The 19,285-nt window shown below is 44.3% G+C and overlaps 1 protein-coding gene across 1 annotated transcript in view; it reads right to left on the reverse strand.

Moving 5' to 3' along the window:
• LOC142656135 (uncharacterized) overlaps window positions 1-18,481 on the reverse strand; it is a 31,491-nt gene extending 13,010 nt beyond the window's left edge. The window contains exon 1 of the mRNA XM_075831027.1: window positions 18,139-18,481. Coding sequence (XP_075687142.1) covers window positions 18,139-18,481 — 343 coding nt within the window. The remainder of the gene's footprint in view (window positions 1-18,138) is intronic.
• Window positions 18,482-19,285: the final 804 nt, after the last annotated feature.

Genomic DNA, 19,285 nt, shown 5'->3' on the forward strand with positions numbered 1-19,285 from the left:
AAGTGTCCCGCATATAATGTATATAAGTGTCCTGCATATAATGTATATAAGTGTCCCGCATATAATGTATATAAGTGTCCTGCATATAATGTATATAAGTGTCCCGCATATAATGTATATAAGTGTCCCGCATATAATGTATATAAGTGTCCCGCATATAATGTATATAAGTGTCCTGCATATAATGTATATAAGTGTCCTGCATATAATGTATATAAGTGTCCTGCATATAATGTATATAAGTGTCCTGCATATAATGTATATAAGTGTCCTGCACTTCTTTGACGAGGCAGTCATTTTACGCGTCATCGTTTGACAGCTGTCAAACGACGACGCGTAAATTACAGGTCGTCAGCACAGTACGTCAGCAAACCCATTCAAATTAACACGCAGCATCTCCGCGCAGAACACGCTACGTGGGAACCCGGCCTTAGACTACGGGTCTGAGACACTCCCACTGCTCTCAGATTGGCCAGAGCTGCTCACGTGAGCAGTTTTGTCCAATCCGTGAACAGAGGGAGTGTCTTAACTTAGTCTGAGAAGTGCTGCAACCATTTTAGCACAGAGGGGACCCTAAAACAGCCGATCCCCGGCAGAAGCCACTTCTGGAGGGCACCAGGTAATATTAGCCCATATGCCCGTTTATATTTTTATATATATATATATATATGTGTGTACCTTATTGAGAAATTGGCTTTCAATGTGTTTTTGAGATAGGGAGATTAGTGTGCAAGCTCCTGGGGTCAGGGACTGATGGGAGTGATTACAAGTGGTTACATTGCTACAGAATATGTTGGAGCCATATAACAGCGTAATAAATAAATAATGCAATCCGAACTTTTATAAGAATCTTCTCACACAAATGACATTTATGCTACGTTCATACTATTTAACTATTGCTGCGGATTTTCCATCCAGACTTGGGGACGGAAAATGCCCAGCGTGTGACAGTAGCAAAGCGTATAAAATTTTATCAACTCTCATTCACACACTGCAGAAAATTTCCGTGCAGAAATTGAGATTTTTTTAATCCGCAGTTTGTCCATTTATGCTGGGGAATGGTCGCATACTTGTTGCGAACTTTACCCGTTGAGTTCAATGGGGAAGTGAAATTCTGCAACAAATGTTGCGATTTCTACTGTGGAAAAGCTACAGAAAGGAAAACCCAGTCCATACTCACCTCCCCTGGCGTTCCCATAGCGACGCGTCACTACCCCCCCCCCCCCCCCATCAATTCCTTGCAGTATCTGGGCTGGATATGCTGCGGAGGTGTGAACCTGACCAATATGGCGGTACACAAAGCCTTCATGCTCCAGATTATGGACACATTGGCTGGAAAAAATAAATCCCCCCTGTCTTTTAGGTTTTGTGACCCCATAACTGACCCCGTGTACAGATATCATAGACCACTCCGGGTATACGGCGTATATCTGCTGTACTTGACGATGGTCGTGTGGATCTGACCATTATATTTACCTGCAGATAATTCTCCTCGGTGTCCGCGTTCATCGATATTACACATGACGCACAGGTATAATAGCAGCTGGTGTTCTCGGGGGAGGGGAGGCGGTGCTGATTTATTGCTGAGTGGAAAATAAAACACTTCTTATCTTCTGTCCACAAAACGCACAAAATTAAAATAAATTAATTGCTGCCGATAATCGTTCAGGACTGAGGCTCTTTGTTCCGGGGATGTTTTAATCTACAGACCGGCCGGGTTGTCTCTGCTCAAATTAGGTCCAAATATATAAAGTGGAGAATGAGACTATTAATGTCCGAGGAGCGAGACGTCATGTGACTAAACGTATATTTATTCTTATGCTGTAATATATTACACGGGTCTCCTATATTCTATTAATAAAGCCTCATGAATGTATAATATAACGTTCTGCAACTTTCTAATATACTTTGTGTTTCAATTCCTCAGCATGTTAAAGATTTCTGCTTGCTGTCAGTGAATGTAAACATTCTTGTTTACATCCAGAGGCTCAAGACCTGTGGGACTTTTAAACACGTAACGGATTTGATGCGTATGTTCCATCCGGATTTGCCGACGGAAATTACGCAGCGTAATACAGTAGCAGCGAAGTGGGTGAGATTTAACAAATGTCATCCACACACGGCGGAAAAATTCAGTCCAGAAATTCACCTGCGGAGCGTCATTTTAGTCAATTATTGATGCAGAAAGTGGACTGACTGCCCGCGCTTTTCTGATGTGCTGCGAAATTTGTTGCGGAAACGCTGCAGAATTTATTACAGAGGGTGGAAATGACATCACAGGAAGAGGAGATATCACCATGACAAAAAAACGAAAAAAATAAAAGTAGGAATTTGATTGGCTGCTATGGGCGACTACTCCACTTTTCATTTGCACCAGTTTTGATACATCTCCCCCATTTGTTTTTCAATTCCTTAACACATTCTGCAGTCAGTAAAAAAAAAAACACATTTTAATCTAGTCCTGCTCTCACAGCTGCCGGGGCTGTTACAATGTGCAGCACAAATTTCTCCACAGTCCTAACTTAGTACTGATAAGTCGATGTTCACACGCTTACTAAAAAAAACATCTGAAAATACGGAGCTGTTTTCAGACGTTTTTTAAGCCACTCGCGTTTTTCGCTGCGTTTTTTATGGACGATTTTGGAGCTGTTTTTCTATAGAGTCAATGAAAAAATGAGTTTTTCAAAAATGAGGCATCAAAAAATGCCCCGTCGGAGCAGAACGCCGTATTTCCCATTGAAATCAATGGGCAGATGTTTGTAGGCGTTCTGATTCAGATTTTTCAGGCGTTTTTCGAAGCGTAAACGCCCCAAAATACGCTGGAAGACACTACGTGTGCACATACCCTAAGGGCGTAACAACCAGGGCACCAGGCATAGCGGCAGCAACGGTGCCCACCTCTGCTGTTAAAGAAGCCTCAGAAATGGGGGCAATTAGTGAGCCCTGTTTGCACCCCTGGAAAAGGGGAGGAATCTGATAGTTATTTGTTACATTACTACTGAGAACTTTGATACATTGTTAGGGTATGTTCACACATAGTGGTTTCTGACATAATTCAGGCGTTTTACGCCTCTAATTACGCCTGAAAAAACGCCCCTAATACGCCTGCAAACATCTGCCCATTTCTTTCAATGGGAATTACGATGTTCTGTTCCCACGAGCCTTAATTTTACGCGTCGCTGTCAAAATACGGCGCGTAAAATGACGGCTCGTCAAAAGAAGTGCAAGACATGTCTTGGGACGTTTTTGGAGGCATTGACTCCATTGAAAAACAGCTCCAAAAACGCCGTAAAATACGCCGCGAAAAACGCGAGTTGCTATAAAAACGTCATAAAATCAGGACCAATTATTTTAGTAACATAGTCTTTATGGTCATAATTAAAGATTGTCCACAAATGATGACTGAACCTTCTGTGCAACGTTTGATGGACAGGGCTTGTGTTTCATCAAGTTGCATCAGACTGGCGGAGCAGCACGTGAACAAAAGTCCCTACAAAAAGCCCAAAATATCCCCGGAGAGTCCTAGAGCTGAGACCTTGCACCAGCACATGGGTTATTGTATCTGATCAATGGGATTCTCAGTCTGTGCTGTTACATTACACGTGGCTGAGGCGCCTCCTATCACTTGTACTGATCCCAATCAATCACCGGTCTCCCCCCGGACCACCAGGAGCGGTAGTTTAATATCACAGATGTTATAATATTGTTACTGTAAGAAAGTGGTTGTTTTTTATTCTGCGCAAATAAAAATAATTTATAAGGAAAAGTGGAAAGTTTAATAAATATGGGACTGGCACTATTATGAAGGAACTGTGGCACTTATGGGGCCTTTAGATTTTATGGGGCACTGTGGCTGGTACTTATGGGGCAATCTAATTGTCACTGTTATTGGGCACTGTGGCTGGTACTTACGAGGTTATCTGGACGGCACTGTTATGGGGCCCTACTGCTTGCACTAATAGGGCACTCAGGCTGGCACTGTTGGGGCCATTCTGGTTGTCAATGTTATGGGGGCATTGTGTTCACTATGTATAGGGCACTGTGGCTGTCACCTTAAAAAATAAAAACTGGCTGGCTCTTTTGGGGCACTGTCCGGTACTTAAGGGGCCACTCTGAGGGTAAGTTCACACGGGGCGGATACGGTGCGTAAAAGGTACACAGCATATCCGCCCCGGTGGTCACAGGAAATTCCGGGCGAAATTCTTGTGTTGTAATCGCTGCGATTCCGCCAAAAAAGTTGCAACATTTGACTGTTGTAGGTTTTAGATCCCCATTGAATTCAATAAAACATCGGCAACTCCACAACCGCAATTGACATGCTGCAGATTAAAAATCGGCACCGCGAGTCGATTTGTGTGCGGAATCTCCGAATATCACGTACGCAGCGCGTGGATGAGATTTCTTGAAATCTCTTACACTCCTCTGTTTCTGTATTATGCTGCAGAATTTCCACAACAAAATACATTGCGGAAAATCCTAAGTGTTTATGCCACGTGTGGACTAACACTTATGGGGACTATATGGCTGGTACATTCATGGTGGCACTATGGACAGTTCTTCTAAGGGCACTGTAGTTGTTATTTTTATGGGACTCTGTGGCTTGTGCTCGTAGCTGACATTTACAGGGGCACTGTGGCTGTCCGTGTTATATGCAGAAATGATGGATAAGTAATGTAATGTATGTACACAGTGACTCCACCAGCAGAATAGTGAGTGCAGCTCTGGAGTATAATACAGGATGTAACTCAGGATCAGTACAGGATAAGTAATGTAATGTATGTACACAGTGACTCCACCAGCAGAATAGTGAGTGCAGCTCTGGAGTATAATACAGGATATAACTCAGGATCAGTACAGGATAAGTAATGTAATGTATGTACACAGTGACTCCACCAGCAGAATAGTGAGTGCAGCTCTGGAGTATAATACAGGATGTAACTCAGGATCAGTACAGGATAAGTAATGTATGTACACAGTGACTCTACCAGCAGAATAGTGAGTGCAGCTCTGGAGTATAATACAGGATGTAACTCAGGATCAGCACAGGATAAGTAATGTAATGTATGCACACATTGACTCCACCAGCAGAATAGTGAGTGCAGCTCTGGAGTATAATACAGGATGTAACTCAGGATCAGTACAGGATAAGTAATGTATGTACACAGTGACTCCACCAGCAGAATAGTGAGTGCAGCTCTGGAGTATAATACAGGATGTAACTCAGGATCAGTACAGGATAAGTAATGTAATGTATGTACACAGTGACTCCACCAGCAGAATAGTGAGTGCAGCTCTGGAGTATAATACAGGATGTAACTCCGGATCAGCACAGGATAATGTTATGTATGTACACAGTGATAAAAATCAATATGTAGAATATTATATATAAAAACTGTAAAATGGTGATCAAAAGTGATAATTTAAGAAAGAAAACAGAATAAAATATTAACATTACATTTCTGCTGCTGATCAGGGACCCAAATTGCTTTTCTCTAATCCGTCTTCTGCTTCTGTTCTCATACATTCCATATGATATTGCAATTCTGTGTTAGATTATCAGACTTTATGGTTTATCAAATGCGGGATAAACGGAATTTCCCTGCAGACATTTACACTTCACTAAAATATTTCACCATATACCTGTCTGTTTTAGCCCAATCGCCTTCATTGGCCACCACCACTAAATGGTCGTTAGTTGGGTAAATGAGGATATAATAAAGTGATAAACGCCTTTATAAACACACAGAGAAACGCTCTGCACACACATTAATAATCATAATCTCTGAGATAATAATCATTTTTGATCTCACACAATTTTCACTATGAGAAGCCAAATATCCGCCCTGTAGACAAACTCACTTCTAAGTCGTCATTCACACTCACACCCGGATCAGTCATCTGTGGTTAGCGGGGAGGGGACACTTTGTTAATAACACTGATCCTTGTATTCAGAGCTGAGATCTCTTCTTTCAGGGTAATGGGGCAGAACATGAAGCCCTCCCATGAGATCACCTAACAGGACACTAAACCAGCAAGTTCTATTGTCAGCAGGACAATGCGGCGGAGAGTGGGCGCCCGCTGCCCAATTACTAGGGATAATGTTCTTCCTTCTGCCACACTCCAGCCCGGACCGCCCAGGGTCATTGTCACATTAAACCCCCCAACAAGACTGTAACATATACCAGCAGCAACATTATAACATTATTTCCAAGGATGCTATGATCCTGAGCTGTGTATCTAAGCCTATAATGTGTGATACTGTCTGCTGAGCTGGTGTATCTAAACCTTTCATGTGTGGTACTGTCTGCTGAAATGGTGTATCTAAGTTTATCATATGTGATACTGTGAGCAGGTGTGTATCCAAGCACATCATGAGTGATACTGTCTGCTAAGATGGTGTATCTAAGCCTAGCATGTGTAATACTATCTGATGACCAGCTGTATCTAAACCTATTATGTTTGATACTGTCTGACCAGAAGGTGTGTCTAAGCCCATCATGTGTGACGCTGTCTGCTGAGCATGTGTATCTAAGCCTGTCATGTGTGATACTGTCTGCTGGTGTTTGTATCTAAGTCTATCATGTGTGATACCGTCTGCTGAGCCTGTGAATCCAAACCTATCATGTGTGATACTGTCTGCTGAGCAGGTGCGTATCTAAGCATATCATGAGTGATACTGTCTGCTGCGCTGTGTATCTAAGAATATAATGGGTGATACTATTTGCTAAGCTGGTGTATATAAGCTTATCATGTGTAATACTATCTGATGAGCAGGTGTATCTAAGCCTTTTATGTGTGATACTGTCTGATCAGAAGGTGTGTCTAAGCCCATCATGTGTGCACTTTCTGATGAGCAGGTGTATCTAAGCCTGTTATGTGTGATACTTTCTACCTGGTATTAAGTTCAGTGGGAGATGTATATAATTGTATACAGTAAGCTCCCCCTAGTGGTGGCTGCAGGCAGAAATATTTTTAGCATTTAACTCATTTAAATAAGAATTTTGGACCTAATGAATTGTAAATATTAACCCCTTTATCACCACTAACAGAAAGAAAAATCTTACCCCTTTATCCCCCTGAACGAACAGTAATATTAGGTGTTAACCTGTAACCCACACTAGACCTCCAGGGATAGACAATATTAACCCATAATCGCCACCCTAGAGCACTATACATATTACTATTAACTCTGTCACCACCAGAGACCTCTAGAGTTATTAGTTTTTAGACCACAGGGATATTACTAGTAATACTAACCACTAACCACCCTGTGCAAAATGTGTGATAGAGTACATGTAGAAAGATGGCACAGTGAGTATGAAGGGGGCATCTCTATTGTGGGCACCAACTCATTTGGAATTCTTGCTTTAAGCCGGTGTATCTAAGCCTATTGTGTGATACTCATGATACAGGTATAATACACCAGGGCTCCTGTCTGTAGTATGGGGACATTATTATATACGTCTCTTTCTGTTCTGACATTCTGCTCTTGATACCAGGATGGAGGGTAATCGTTAGATTTGGACATCACTCTGTGTTTATTGGCCTCTATGGAGGGGGTTCGGGGTCAGGGGCACTTCTCCATAATTATTTAGAGCCACCGCGAAGCAATAAGACAAAGAAAGAGGAGTTTACAGCTTGTCATCACCCAACACAAAGCCGCCACTTAACACAACACAATTTATGGCTGCCAAACCCGCTCCGTCCTAATTTATTGAAATGTCCTTGGGAAGCAAACAAATGGAATAAACCAGGGGCGAATGTCAGCTCTTCAGGAGAATTCCATTGAATTTAGGAGTTAGATCTCCACTGATCCTTTTTGTAGAGACGTGGGCGACTTTCTAACAATGAGGTGGGGTCTTAACCACTTTCACAATCCTGATCTAAAGTCCTTGAGATTTCCCTTTTCCACAAGTTGATTATTATTTTTTTTTTAATTCAGACATTTCTTAGTTAGATCTGTTTCTGGAAAAGCTGAGTGGTAAAATATCTCCAGAGATAGTGTCCTGCTAATCTCTAAGCCATCATGTGTGATACTGAGCTGCTGAGCCAGTGTATCTAAGCCATCATGTGTGATACAGTGCTGCTGAGCCAGTGTATCTAAGCCATCATGTGTGATACTGTGCTGCTGAGCCAGTGTATCTAAGCCATCATGTGTGATACAGTGCTGCTGAGCCAGTGTATCTAAGCCATCGTGTGTGATACAGTGCTGCTGAGCCAGTGTATCTAAGCCATCGTGTGTGATACAGTGCTGCTGAGCCATTGTATCTAAGCCATCGTGTGTGATACTGAGCTGCTGAGCCATTGTATCTAAGCCATCATGTGTGATACTGAGCTGCTGAGCCAGTGTATCTAAGCTATCATGTGTGATACTGAGCTATTGAGCCATTGTATTTAAGCCATCATGTGTGATACTGAGCTGCTGTGCCAGTGTATCTAAGCCATCATGTGTGATACGGTGCTGCTTAGGCTGCTTTCACGTCTGCGTTCGATTTTCCGTTGTTCCTCTCCATCAAAGTGGCAGCACAAAAAACAAAAAAAAAGGAAGCGACGGATCCGACGCATGACGGACACCAACAACGCCCAACAGAACCCATTCGCTTTAATGGATTCCGCCGGGTTTCCGTCATGGTGTTCGTCATTTTACTAGAAAAAATTGTGAGATGTGAACATACCCTTATCCCGTGTATCTAAGCCATCATGTGTGATACTCTCTGCTGAGTTGGTGTATCTTATCCTATCATATGTGATACTGTCTGCTGAGCTAAAGTATCTAAGTGCAGTTGCAGACGACCGATGTGCCACTCGGGACGTTTTTACCGTCATCCGAGTGGCACCCGATAGTCTTCATGGACACATTCACTTTAGCAGGGGAATCGGGTCCATGAAAACTGACCCGATTCACCGATCCGAGGAAAGATAGGACATGTCCTATCCTTCCACGGATCACTGACGGCACTCGGCCGGCGCACACTCGTGTGCATGAGGATTAAGCCTATCATGTGTGATACTGTCTGCTGAGCTGGTGTATCTAAGCCTATCATGTGTGATACTGTCTGCTGAGCCACTGAATCTAATCCTATCATGTGTGATACTGTCTGCTGAGCTGATGTATCTAATCCTATCATGTGTGATACTGTCTGCTGAGCTGGTGTATTTAATCCTATCATGTGTGATACTGTCTGCTGAGCTGATGTATCTAATCCTATCGTGTGATACTGTCTGCTGAGCTGGTGTATCTAATCCTATCATGTGTGATACTGTCCGCTGAGCTGATGTATCTAAGCCAATCATGTGTAATACTGTCTGCTGAGCTGATGTATCTAATCCTATCATGTGTGATACTGTCTGCTGAGCTGGTGTATCTAATCCTATCGTGTGATACTGTCTGCTGAGCTGGTGTATCTAATCCTATCATGTGTGATACTGTCCGCTGAGCTGATGTATCTAAGCCAATCATGTGTAATACTGTCTGCTGAGATTCTCTATCTAAGCCTATTATGTGTGATACTGTCTGCTGAGCACGTGTATCTAAGCCTATCATCTGTGAGATGGTGTATCTAAGCTTATTATGTGTGTTACATATTGTATGTTATATAGGTGATAATAGATGATGAGCAGTATAAACACATTGCTGTATTATCGTCAGTTCAGTGATTATATATAAATTACCCGCGGGGTGATAAGAGACATTTCTCCCGCCACATAATTATCTGGATACAAAGTTCTGGCTTGTAGTTCCTGTTGGCCGTGTAGCCGGCAGCTGTCATGTCAGCGGGTGACAAATGAACTTCTATAATTCTAATCAAACAGCAATCTCAGGTCCCTCTCCCTGCCGGCCGCAGATGCAGAGTCCACTTATAGGACAAACACTGGATTGGAGCTTAGTTCCAGTGATTGCTTTGGGTAAATATATATTCGTCTCATTATATGTGGATGTATACACAGTCCCCGGCGTGCCCAAGAGATGTTAATATAAGAGCGCACACATCACGGACAGGAGCGCAGCGCCAAACAATTCCAGGGTCATGTATCAAGCTGCGACTGTCACAATATATCACATCCAGCGTCTACATAGAAGAGAGGGGGCCCATAGCAGAGACAAACTGGGTACCCCATTATGGAATCCGGTTTGCCACCCAGGACAGAACGGCCTGATGTTTGTTTTTCTCACCACGCCCTTCCCATGACTCACCCCCTGGTTCTCCCGCCCAATAACAAAGGGGATGAGACCAACCAAAGTTGGGGCCCTCTCCCCAAGGACCCCATAGCAGCAGCATGATCTGGTATTTACGCCCCTGCCTGTTACTAGAGAATTCACAGAAGTGACCTCAATACTTACTGGGGGCTCTAGACTCTTAAAGGAACCCTAAACTCTACACAGAGCAATTATCGGCAACGAGCGTTATAGGACCATTGACCCCCCTGTTTCAGAGATATGACCCACTGTTGTGTTGGCTCACTCTATGCTCATTTGCTGTAGTTTGCCAACAGGGCATGAACTACCCTCAAGCTGCCTCACGAGGATTGGTCAGCATGAGGCAGGGAAGCTAGCTCCACCCCATTGGCTAACTACAGCAAATAAACATAGAGGAAGCCAACACAACAGTGGGCCATATCTCTGAAACAGGGGGGTCCAGGAAAAAAAGAAAAACAGGGCTGGAATCAGGGAGACAGCGCTATTCAGGTCAGTAAGCCAGTTCAACTTATATGACCCAGTGACAGGTCCTATATCCATCTGTTATCAGAGATGCAGGGAAGCTGAAAGGAATTTCACTTCCACATTTCGCCGCTGCCTAGGACACATGTATCTGCTACATTGACGTAGTTATCATTAGTCCTAGGACAATGGCGCAGGACATGAAGTCTCTTATTATCAAGTCGCTGTCACTTGTAAAGAAGTCGATCAGGGATCAGAGATTTCTACTTGTTAGTAATTAAGTGTAGGTTTCATCACAGGTGAATATCGACTTTAAAGAGTAACTAAACTTTCAAAAAACTTTTCACATGTCCTAGTGACATGTCAGAAGTTTTGATTGGTGGGGGTCCGAGCACTGAGACCCCCACTGATCGCTAAAAGTAAGCGGCAGAAGCGCTGGGGTGAGCGCTGAGACGCTTCATTTATGATCGGCTTTCATCGGAAAGCCGAGCAATTGTTCTACGGGCTCAATAGTAAGGGTATGTGCACACGGCCTATTTTCAGATGTAATTCGAGCGTTTTACGCCTCGAATTACGCCTGAAAAGACGGCTCCATTACACCTACAAACATCTGCCCATTGCCTGCAATGGGTTTTACGATGTTCTGTTCAGACGAGGTGTAGTTTTATGCGTTGCTGTCAAAAGATGGCGCGTAATAAGACGCCCGCGTCAAAGAAGTGCAGGACACCTCTTTGGACCTTTTTGGAGCCGTTTTTCATTGACTCCATTGAAAAACATCTCCAATTACGTCCGTAAAAGACGCCGCGAAAAACGCGAGTACATGCAAAAACATCTGATACTCAGGAGCTGTTTTCGTCTGAAAACAGCCCCGTAATTTCAGACGTAATTTGTTAAGACGTGTGAACATACCCTAAGGGTAGACGGAAGCAGAACGCCGAACAAAATCGGAAGCAGAACGCCTCCAAACATCTGCCCATTGATTTCAATGGGAAAACGGCTTTCTGTTCTGACGGAGCGTTTTTCGCGGCGTTTTTTTACGTGTAAAAAAAAACCGGCGCGAAAAAAAAATTGCAGGACACTTCTTGGGACTTTTTTGGGGCAGTTTTCCATAGACTCTATTGAAAAAAGCTCCAAAAACGGCCGTAAAAAACGCAGCGAAAATCGCGAGTGCCACAAAAAACGTCTAAAAATCAGGAGCTGTTTTCTCTTGAAAACAGATCCGTATTTTGAGACTTTTTTGACTCGGCGTGTGAACATAGCCTAAGGCCTTAGGGTAACTGCAATTACATCTGAAATCTGTGCCGATCGCCGATCTCAGGTCACGTCACACGGGTGAACTACACTACTAAGTTTATTAATTTACCACATAAATCCACGCCCACCTACTCTAGATGACCGGATTATGCTAAATTACTCACATAGGCTTCCAACACCCCAATAATTTATACCACAGTATGCACCACCACCTATACTTATCTAGGCAATAGGGGCCGACGTCTCTATATTCCCTTCACCCCAGTTCCTATAACACAGGTTATCTAAATGGAACATAAAATACAGGTAACGTTCCTCACCTTCCTCAGATTTAATACACAATAGTGCAGTGCAGTGCAATACAAAAAATAGGTGTCAGATTAAAAGATGAAAAATATACATAAAGTCACAATGCAATCAAACGCTCAGGTGAAAACAGCTCCAGAATTTCAGACGTTTTTACAAGTGCACGCGTTTTTCGCGCCGTCTTTTACGGACGTAATTGGAGCTGGTTTTCATTGGAGTCAATGAAAAACGGCTCCAATTACATCCCAAGAAGTGTCCTGCACTTCTTTGAGGCGGGCGTCTTTTTTATGCGCCGTCTTTTGACAGCGATGCGTAAAATGACAGCTCGTCTGCACAGAACATCGTAAAACCCATTGAAAGTAATGGGCAGATGTTTGCAGACGTAATGGAGCCGACTTTTCAGGCATAATTCGAGGCGTAAAACGCCTGAATTACGTCCGTAAATAGGCCGTGTGAACATACCCTTATTCACACAGACGTGTCCGTTTTGCGCGTGCAAAATACTCAGTGTTTTGCGCGCGCAAAAGGTCCGTGTGTCAGCAGCGTATGATGCGTGGCTGTGTGATTTTCGCGCAGCCGGCATCATTATGACACTCTGTTTTTATGTTTAGGGTATGTTCACACGGCAGCGTCCGTAACATCTGAAATTACGGGGCTGTTTCCAGGAGAAAACAGCACCGTAATCTCAGCCGTAATGGCATGTTGAGGCGCTTTTCGCTACGTCCATTACGGACGTAATTGGAGCTGCTTTTCCATCGAGTCAATGGAAAACGGCTCCATTTACGTCTGAAGAAGTGACAGGCACTTCTTTGACGCGGGCGTCTTTTTTACGCCCTGCCTTTTGACAGCGGGGCGTAAAAAAAATGACCGTCAGCACAGAACATCGTAAGACCCATTCTAATGAATGGGCAGATGTTTGCCGACGCTATTGAGGCGCATTTTCGGACGTAAATCGAGGCGTAAAACGCCCGAATTACGTCCGTAAATAACCTGTGTGAACATACCCTAACAAACAGAAAAGCACGTGGTGCTTTTCTGTTTTCATTCATTTATTTTACTACTGTAGCACGAATCACGCGCGGCACCCGGAAGTGCTTCCAAGTGCCGAGCGTGATTTGCACGTGCCCATTGACTTCAATGGGTGCGTGCTGCGCGAAACACGGGCAAATATAGGAGATGTCGTGAGTTTCACGCAGTGGACATACGCTGCGTGAAAATCACTGAGAGTCTGAACGTCCCCATTCACTTACATAGGTCCGTGCGACGCGCGTGAAAATCACGTGTGAATAAGGCCTAAGTCTATGAGTCCGTACACCAACTGCTTGGCTTTCTGAGAAAAGCCAATCAGAAACAAAGCAGCTCAGCGCTCACACCAGCACTTCTGCCGCTTCGTTTTAGCGATTGGTGGGGGTCTCAGTGCTCGGACCCCCACCTATCAAAACTTCAGACATGTCACTGACATGTCAGAAGTTTTTTGAAAGTTTAGTTACTCTTTAAGATTTCATCATTGTAGAAATGAAGTCCTGAGAGGTGTGCAGTTTGGAATATCTACAGTTATCGCCAAGAATAAAGGTTTCCCATTATCTTATCAGGCAAATAAATCAATCCTGGAATCTGTTGTGGGAAACGTTACTATTTCCTTATGTCTTTCTTATCAAAACAAAACTATTGCACTGTGCCCTTAAGAGATTGTAATCTGAACGCAACCATAAAGCTATGTTCACACGTAGTGTAATTGCTGCAGATTTTTTGTCCCGATTTGCCGGCGGAATATAGTAGCAGCGGTAGATTTAACAAATTTCATCCACCGGCTGGAAAATTTCAGTGCAGAATATGACCTGCGGTGCAGTTTTTTAATCCGCTGCTTGCGCATTTGTTGCAGACACTCCCCAATAAATTCAAGGTTGAAGTTAAAATCCGCAACTGATTCCAAATGTTGCATTTTTGCATTTTGCTCCAATTCCAGAGCAAAAATCGCAACTAGAGAATAAAACTTTTTCCACTTTAAAAAAAACATAGTCACCTCCCTCAGCGCTCCTGTAGTGACGCTTCCCTGCTCCACAGCTAGTCCCTATGCATCTGGCCTCCTGGGACGACGTTTTTTCCCATGTGACTGCTGTAGCCAATCACAGGCAGCAGCTTCACAGTGGACGAGATGCCATTCCAGAAGGCCGGCTCGATAGAGATCCGCCATTGGGAGCAGGAACGTGTCCATACGTGGAAAGGGCGCATAGTTTTTGCATATTTTCCTGATTGGATTCTTTGGGCAAGAAAAACCCCAAAATGTTTTACATTATTGTGGATATTGCTGCGGATTAGCTGCCGATCCGCATCAAACTCTGCAAGTAAGTATACTCACCTGCCCTGGTGCTCTCATAGCAACACGTTCCTGCTCCCCCGCTGGTGTCTGTGCCGGTGGCCTCCTATGATGATGTGTTTTTACATGTGACCTCTGCTGCAGACACATCTCATGAAACGTCATCACAGCAGGCCGCCAGCACGAAGACCAGCGGGGGAGCAGGGACGAGTTGCTATGAGAGCACCAGGGGAGGTGAGTAGAATGAATTTTTTTCTTCTTCTTTCATTTGGTTTCCATAGCACTTAATCCGAACGAAAATCCCCACCAATATAAGCACAATTTGGAGCGGATATTCGGGTGGATTTTCCTGCGGAATTTTTCGCAGCCTATCTGACCCGTGTGAACATACCCTAAAGCTGCCCATAGACATTGGCGTTTTGTCTGCAGGATCCACTGGGATCAACATGAAGATTCCCATATTTCCATTCATACATTGCCAGCCATTTACAATTGACGTGATATCTGTCATGTCTGCCATTGTGAGGGTATGCTGGGAGTTGTTGTTCTCTAGTGAGCCACAGGTTTCAGACCACTGAACAATCTTATGCAAATTTTAACAATGCAATATCCATGGGCATCATCGAGGCAGCCAATGTACTTGCTATGACCTTTGGGGCCCATGAGAAGGATGTCAGCTCATTCTAGCCCTTCCTCCCTTTCTAGGGGCTGCGTGCACCTGCACAGGTCTCCCCCTCTCCACAATCACACCAAATTTACCAAACTATTGAGGGAGGAATGGCCAGAGGATCAAACCAAGGTAAAAAGACAAAAAGCTTTGAGCCCCCCTGCTCTAGTATAGTGGGGTATGATGGTATGAACGGTGGGGGTCACATATTGATTTTTGCAATGGAGCCTCTCTATGTACATCGCTAGCAGCGCGTCCAGGTCAGAAACCCCCTTTTAGGATAACCCTACTTATTAGGTAGAGATTGTTTGACTGCAGAACCAGCTCGGTAGGGCTCCCTGTGGAAAACATGAGTGGGGCCCCCTTCCATTTTTGGGAAGAAAGAAAATATTGGGCAGTGCTGCCATATCTGTTACCTTGATAAGCATAGGAAATTACCTAGGAAGTTTAGCGTAGATTTCATAAGGTGGGAGTGGGATGGTGAAGACCCCTAAAAGATGCAGACCCCAGGGCAACTGCCCCTTTTGCCCATGCTCTACCACCCCACCCCAGAGGCAGGACTAGTGTCAAACCATTGTTCTATTATAAAGTCTAATCAGCTCTTCGTACGATAAACGTCAGATTAGCACTTTGGAAATCCAGCGTGATAGATTACATTTTCAACAGATTATCGGTGGATTGTATTTACAACAGATTATTGGTCAGTGATTGGTTTCACGGAAATAATGTGACCAGCTCATCGTTATATGAATCAATTAAAATAGTCAGTATCCGCTGAGATTCATCTCTGCCCAGCTTTAGAGGAGGAAGAAACCAACCTAATATGCAAGAATATCAGGCGGGTATAAGAAGGTGCAGTCAGAAGACCAGGATACAGGGGTAAAGATGCCAGGGGACAACAAGGAGATGCCAGTGCCAGTCCAGGATGCAGGATAAAGGTGCCAGGCAGGTATAATAAGGTCCAGTATCAGGCCAGTATGCATGGATGAGATATAAGAGGTGTCAGTGCCAGTCCAGGTGACAGAGGTAAAGGTACTAGATGGGTATAAGGAGGTGCCAGTATCAGCCCAGTTATGAGGCTATGAAATACTTGGCTCGGTTGTGCGCTGGCAGACATTCCTCAATATACAGAGGCCTGGGGCGATAGATAATGCTCCGTAACCTCTGCTCCTTTTATGACCTCCTTAGGGACTCTGAAATAAACTGTTGACATTTACTTAAATTGATTCTCACTGAGGAACAAGAACTGCTCCATGTCTTATCCCCGGGGAGCCATGAACTTGGAAAATCAATGAATCCTGGCAGAACATCATCACAGCATCCTGATGTCAGTGTATATACCTGTTACACAGTCGTGAGGGGCACAGACCCACCTGTTATACTGTCCTGAGGGGCACAGACCCACCTGTTCTACTGTCCTGAGGGGCAAAGACCCACCTGTTACACAGTCCTGAGGGGCAAAGACCCACCTGTTACACTGTCCTGAAGGGGACAGACCCACCTGTTATACTGTCCTGAGGGGGCAGACCCACCTGTTATACTGTCCTGAGGGGCACAGATCCACCTGTTATACTGTCCTGAGGGGGCAGACCCACCTGTTATACTGTCCTGAGGGGCACAGACCCACCTGTTATACTGTCCTGAGGGTGACAGACCCACCTGTTATACTGTTCTGAGGGGCGCAGACCCACCTGTTATACTGTCCTGAGGGGCACAGACCCACCTGTTATACTGTCCTGAGGGTGACAGACCCACCTGTTATACTGTCCTGAGGGGCACAGAGTCACCTGTTATACTGTTCTGAGGGGGACAGACCCACCTGTTATACTTTTCTGAGGGGCACAGACCACCTGTTATACTGTCCTGAGGGGGCAGACCCACCTGTTATACTGTCCTGAGGGGGCAGACCCACCTGTTATACTGTCCTGAGGGGCACAGACCCACCTGTTATACTGTCCTGAGGGGGCAGACCCACCTGTTATACTGTCCTGAGGGGGCAGACCCACCTGTTATACTGTCCTGAGGGGCACAGACCCACCTGTTACACAGTCCTGAGGGGCACAGACCTACCTGTTATACTGTCCTGAAGGGCACAGACCCACCTGTTATACTGTTCTGAGGGGCACAGACCCACCTGTTATACTGTCCTGAGGGGCACAGACCCACCTGTTCTACCATCCTCAGGTGTACATACCCACCTGAACAGACTTGGGTTTGGTCAGAGAATATTCTCATATGTCTCAATTATAGGAATCGTCGTCTTGAAAGGACATACATGTACAGGTATTTTGCTATGAATATTTGCATTGTCCCACATCGGAAATTCTCAAATAATAATAATGACCAGAGTCTTGAAAAATAATTGAAGCATGTCGGATATATTTTACAACCAATGGAACTAAATTCCCTCTACTGGACAATAATGTCTCATCAACACAGACATCCATATTATCAGTACAAGTTATCGGTGCACGTTATCATGATCTAACTATTCTCCACCGATGGTGGTATATGGCATGTAGACCTGATATTCCGAGGCCATAATAGGGGCATCTACCTGTTACACAAAGTGATGAAGATGCCCTGTAGATAGATAGATAGATAGATAGATAGATAGATAGATAGATAGATAGATAGATAGATAGATAGATAGATAGATAGATAGATAGATAGATAGATAGATAGATAGATAGATAGATAGATAGATAGATATGAGATAGATAGATAGATAGATAGATATGAGATAGATAGATAGATAGATAGATAGATAGATAGATAGATAGATAGATAGATAGATAGATAGATAGATAGATAGATAGTTCTGGAATCAAGAAAAATGTAAAACAATAATTGTTTAGCATACTTTTTAATATTAAGTATCACATACCCTCCCATCATCCCCCCATTATGATGCCCACAGCCCCTGGTACATACCATGCAGGTCGGATCCCCTGTGCAGGAGCAGCCCAGCCCTAAGCCAGTGCTCCAGGGGCAGTGAGGCTGCTTTAATATGCTCTGGTCCTGGGGTAGGAACCCCTGAGAAAACACTGTATGGAAAGTGAGGGTGCTGCACGGCGCCCAGAGTGGGCAGGTGGTACAGAGGTGCAGGGTAGAGTCCATGTAGAGGCAGAAACCCAGTCTTAGGGTAGAGATGTGATACAGGGACAGATTGGGCTAGACTATACTCTCTGCCCTGAACTGGGACCACGCGGGGGCGCTCTTCAGCCAGGAGGGCATCAATTCGAAACTTCTGTGAATTTTCCATTACTTTCTGCATGGCTGGGGTAGTACAAGCAGGGAGGTGGTGAGTAGACTTGACCCAGACTCTATGGCTGTGAAGGCTAGAGGTGAGTATGGGCAACTAATTGCAAGCTCTGTGGTTCCCTGCAGATTCCTAATGATGACAGGCAGTAGGGTAATAACACATCTTGGGGCTGCAGACTGGAAGCAGCGATTGGTCTTGATTCAGGCTTGTGAAGACCAATTATTATGTAGGGATAACAGATTGCAAGCTCTGCGGTCCCTTAATGATCCTCAATAATGAGTTCAGCAGGCAGTGGGTTAATAAGACATCCTGAGGTTCTACAGACTTGGATGATGGGTGTTCTTAATCCTGGATCTCCTTTGATATGGGAATGGATTGCAAGCTCTGTTGTTCTCTTACAGCTACAGAGAGGAGGATGAGGTAGTAGTCCGTAGTCTTCCTGACCAGGATTTGAGGAACTGGCAATCGCTTAGTGACAAGGGTTAATTAATTGCAAGCTCTGTGGCTCCTTGTGGGTTCTTAGTAACGACTTCAGGAGATACTTCTTGCACAGACTTGAAACTTCTTCTCTTTGTTTTGTTTCTTGCAAATCCAAATTTGAAACAATTGTATCAACTCCGCAAAGTTCTTAGTTGTTGGCACTTGAGTTCCTCACTGACTCCCTGCTGCTTTCTCAGCCTCTGTCTTGTCGTCTGGAGTCTGGTGCCAGCTTCTGATTGGTTGTCAGACAATTACCTCCCCCCTCCCCCCTTCTTGTGCAAAGTGGCAACATGACAATCTACTAATGAGCTCATTAGCTTCTCATTGCAACAAGTC

Source organism: Rhinoderma darwinii, chromosome 6 (genome assembly GCF_050947455.1).
Source record: "Rhinoderma darwinii isolate aRhiDar2 chromosome 6, aRhiDar2.hap1, whole genome shotgun sequence".
Classification (NCBI taxonomy): Eukaryota; Metazoa; Chordata; class Amphibia; order Anura; family Rhinodermatidae; genus Rhinoderma; species Rhinoderma darwinii.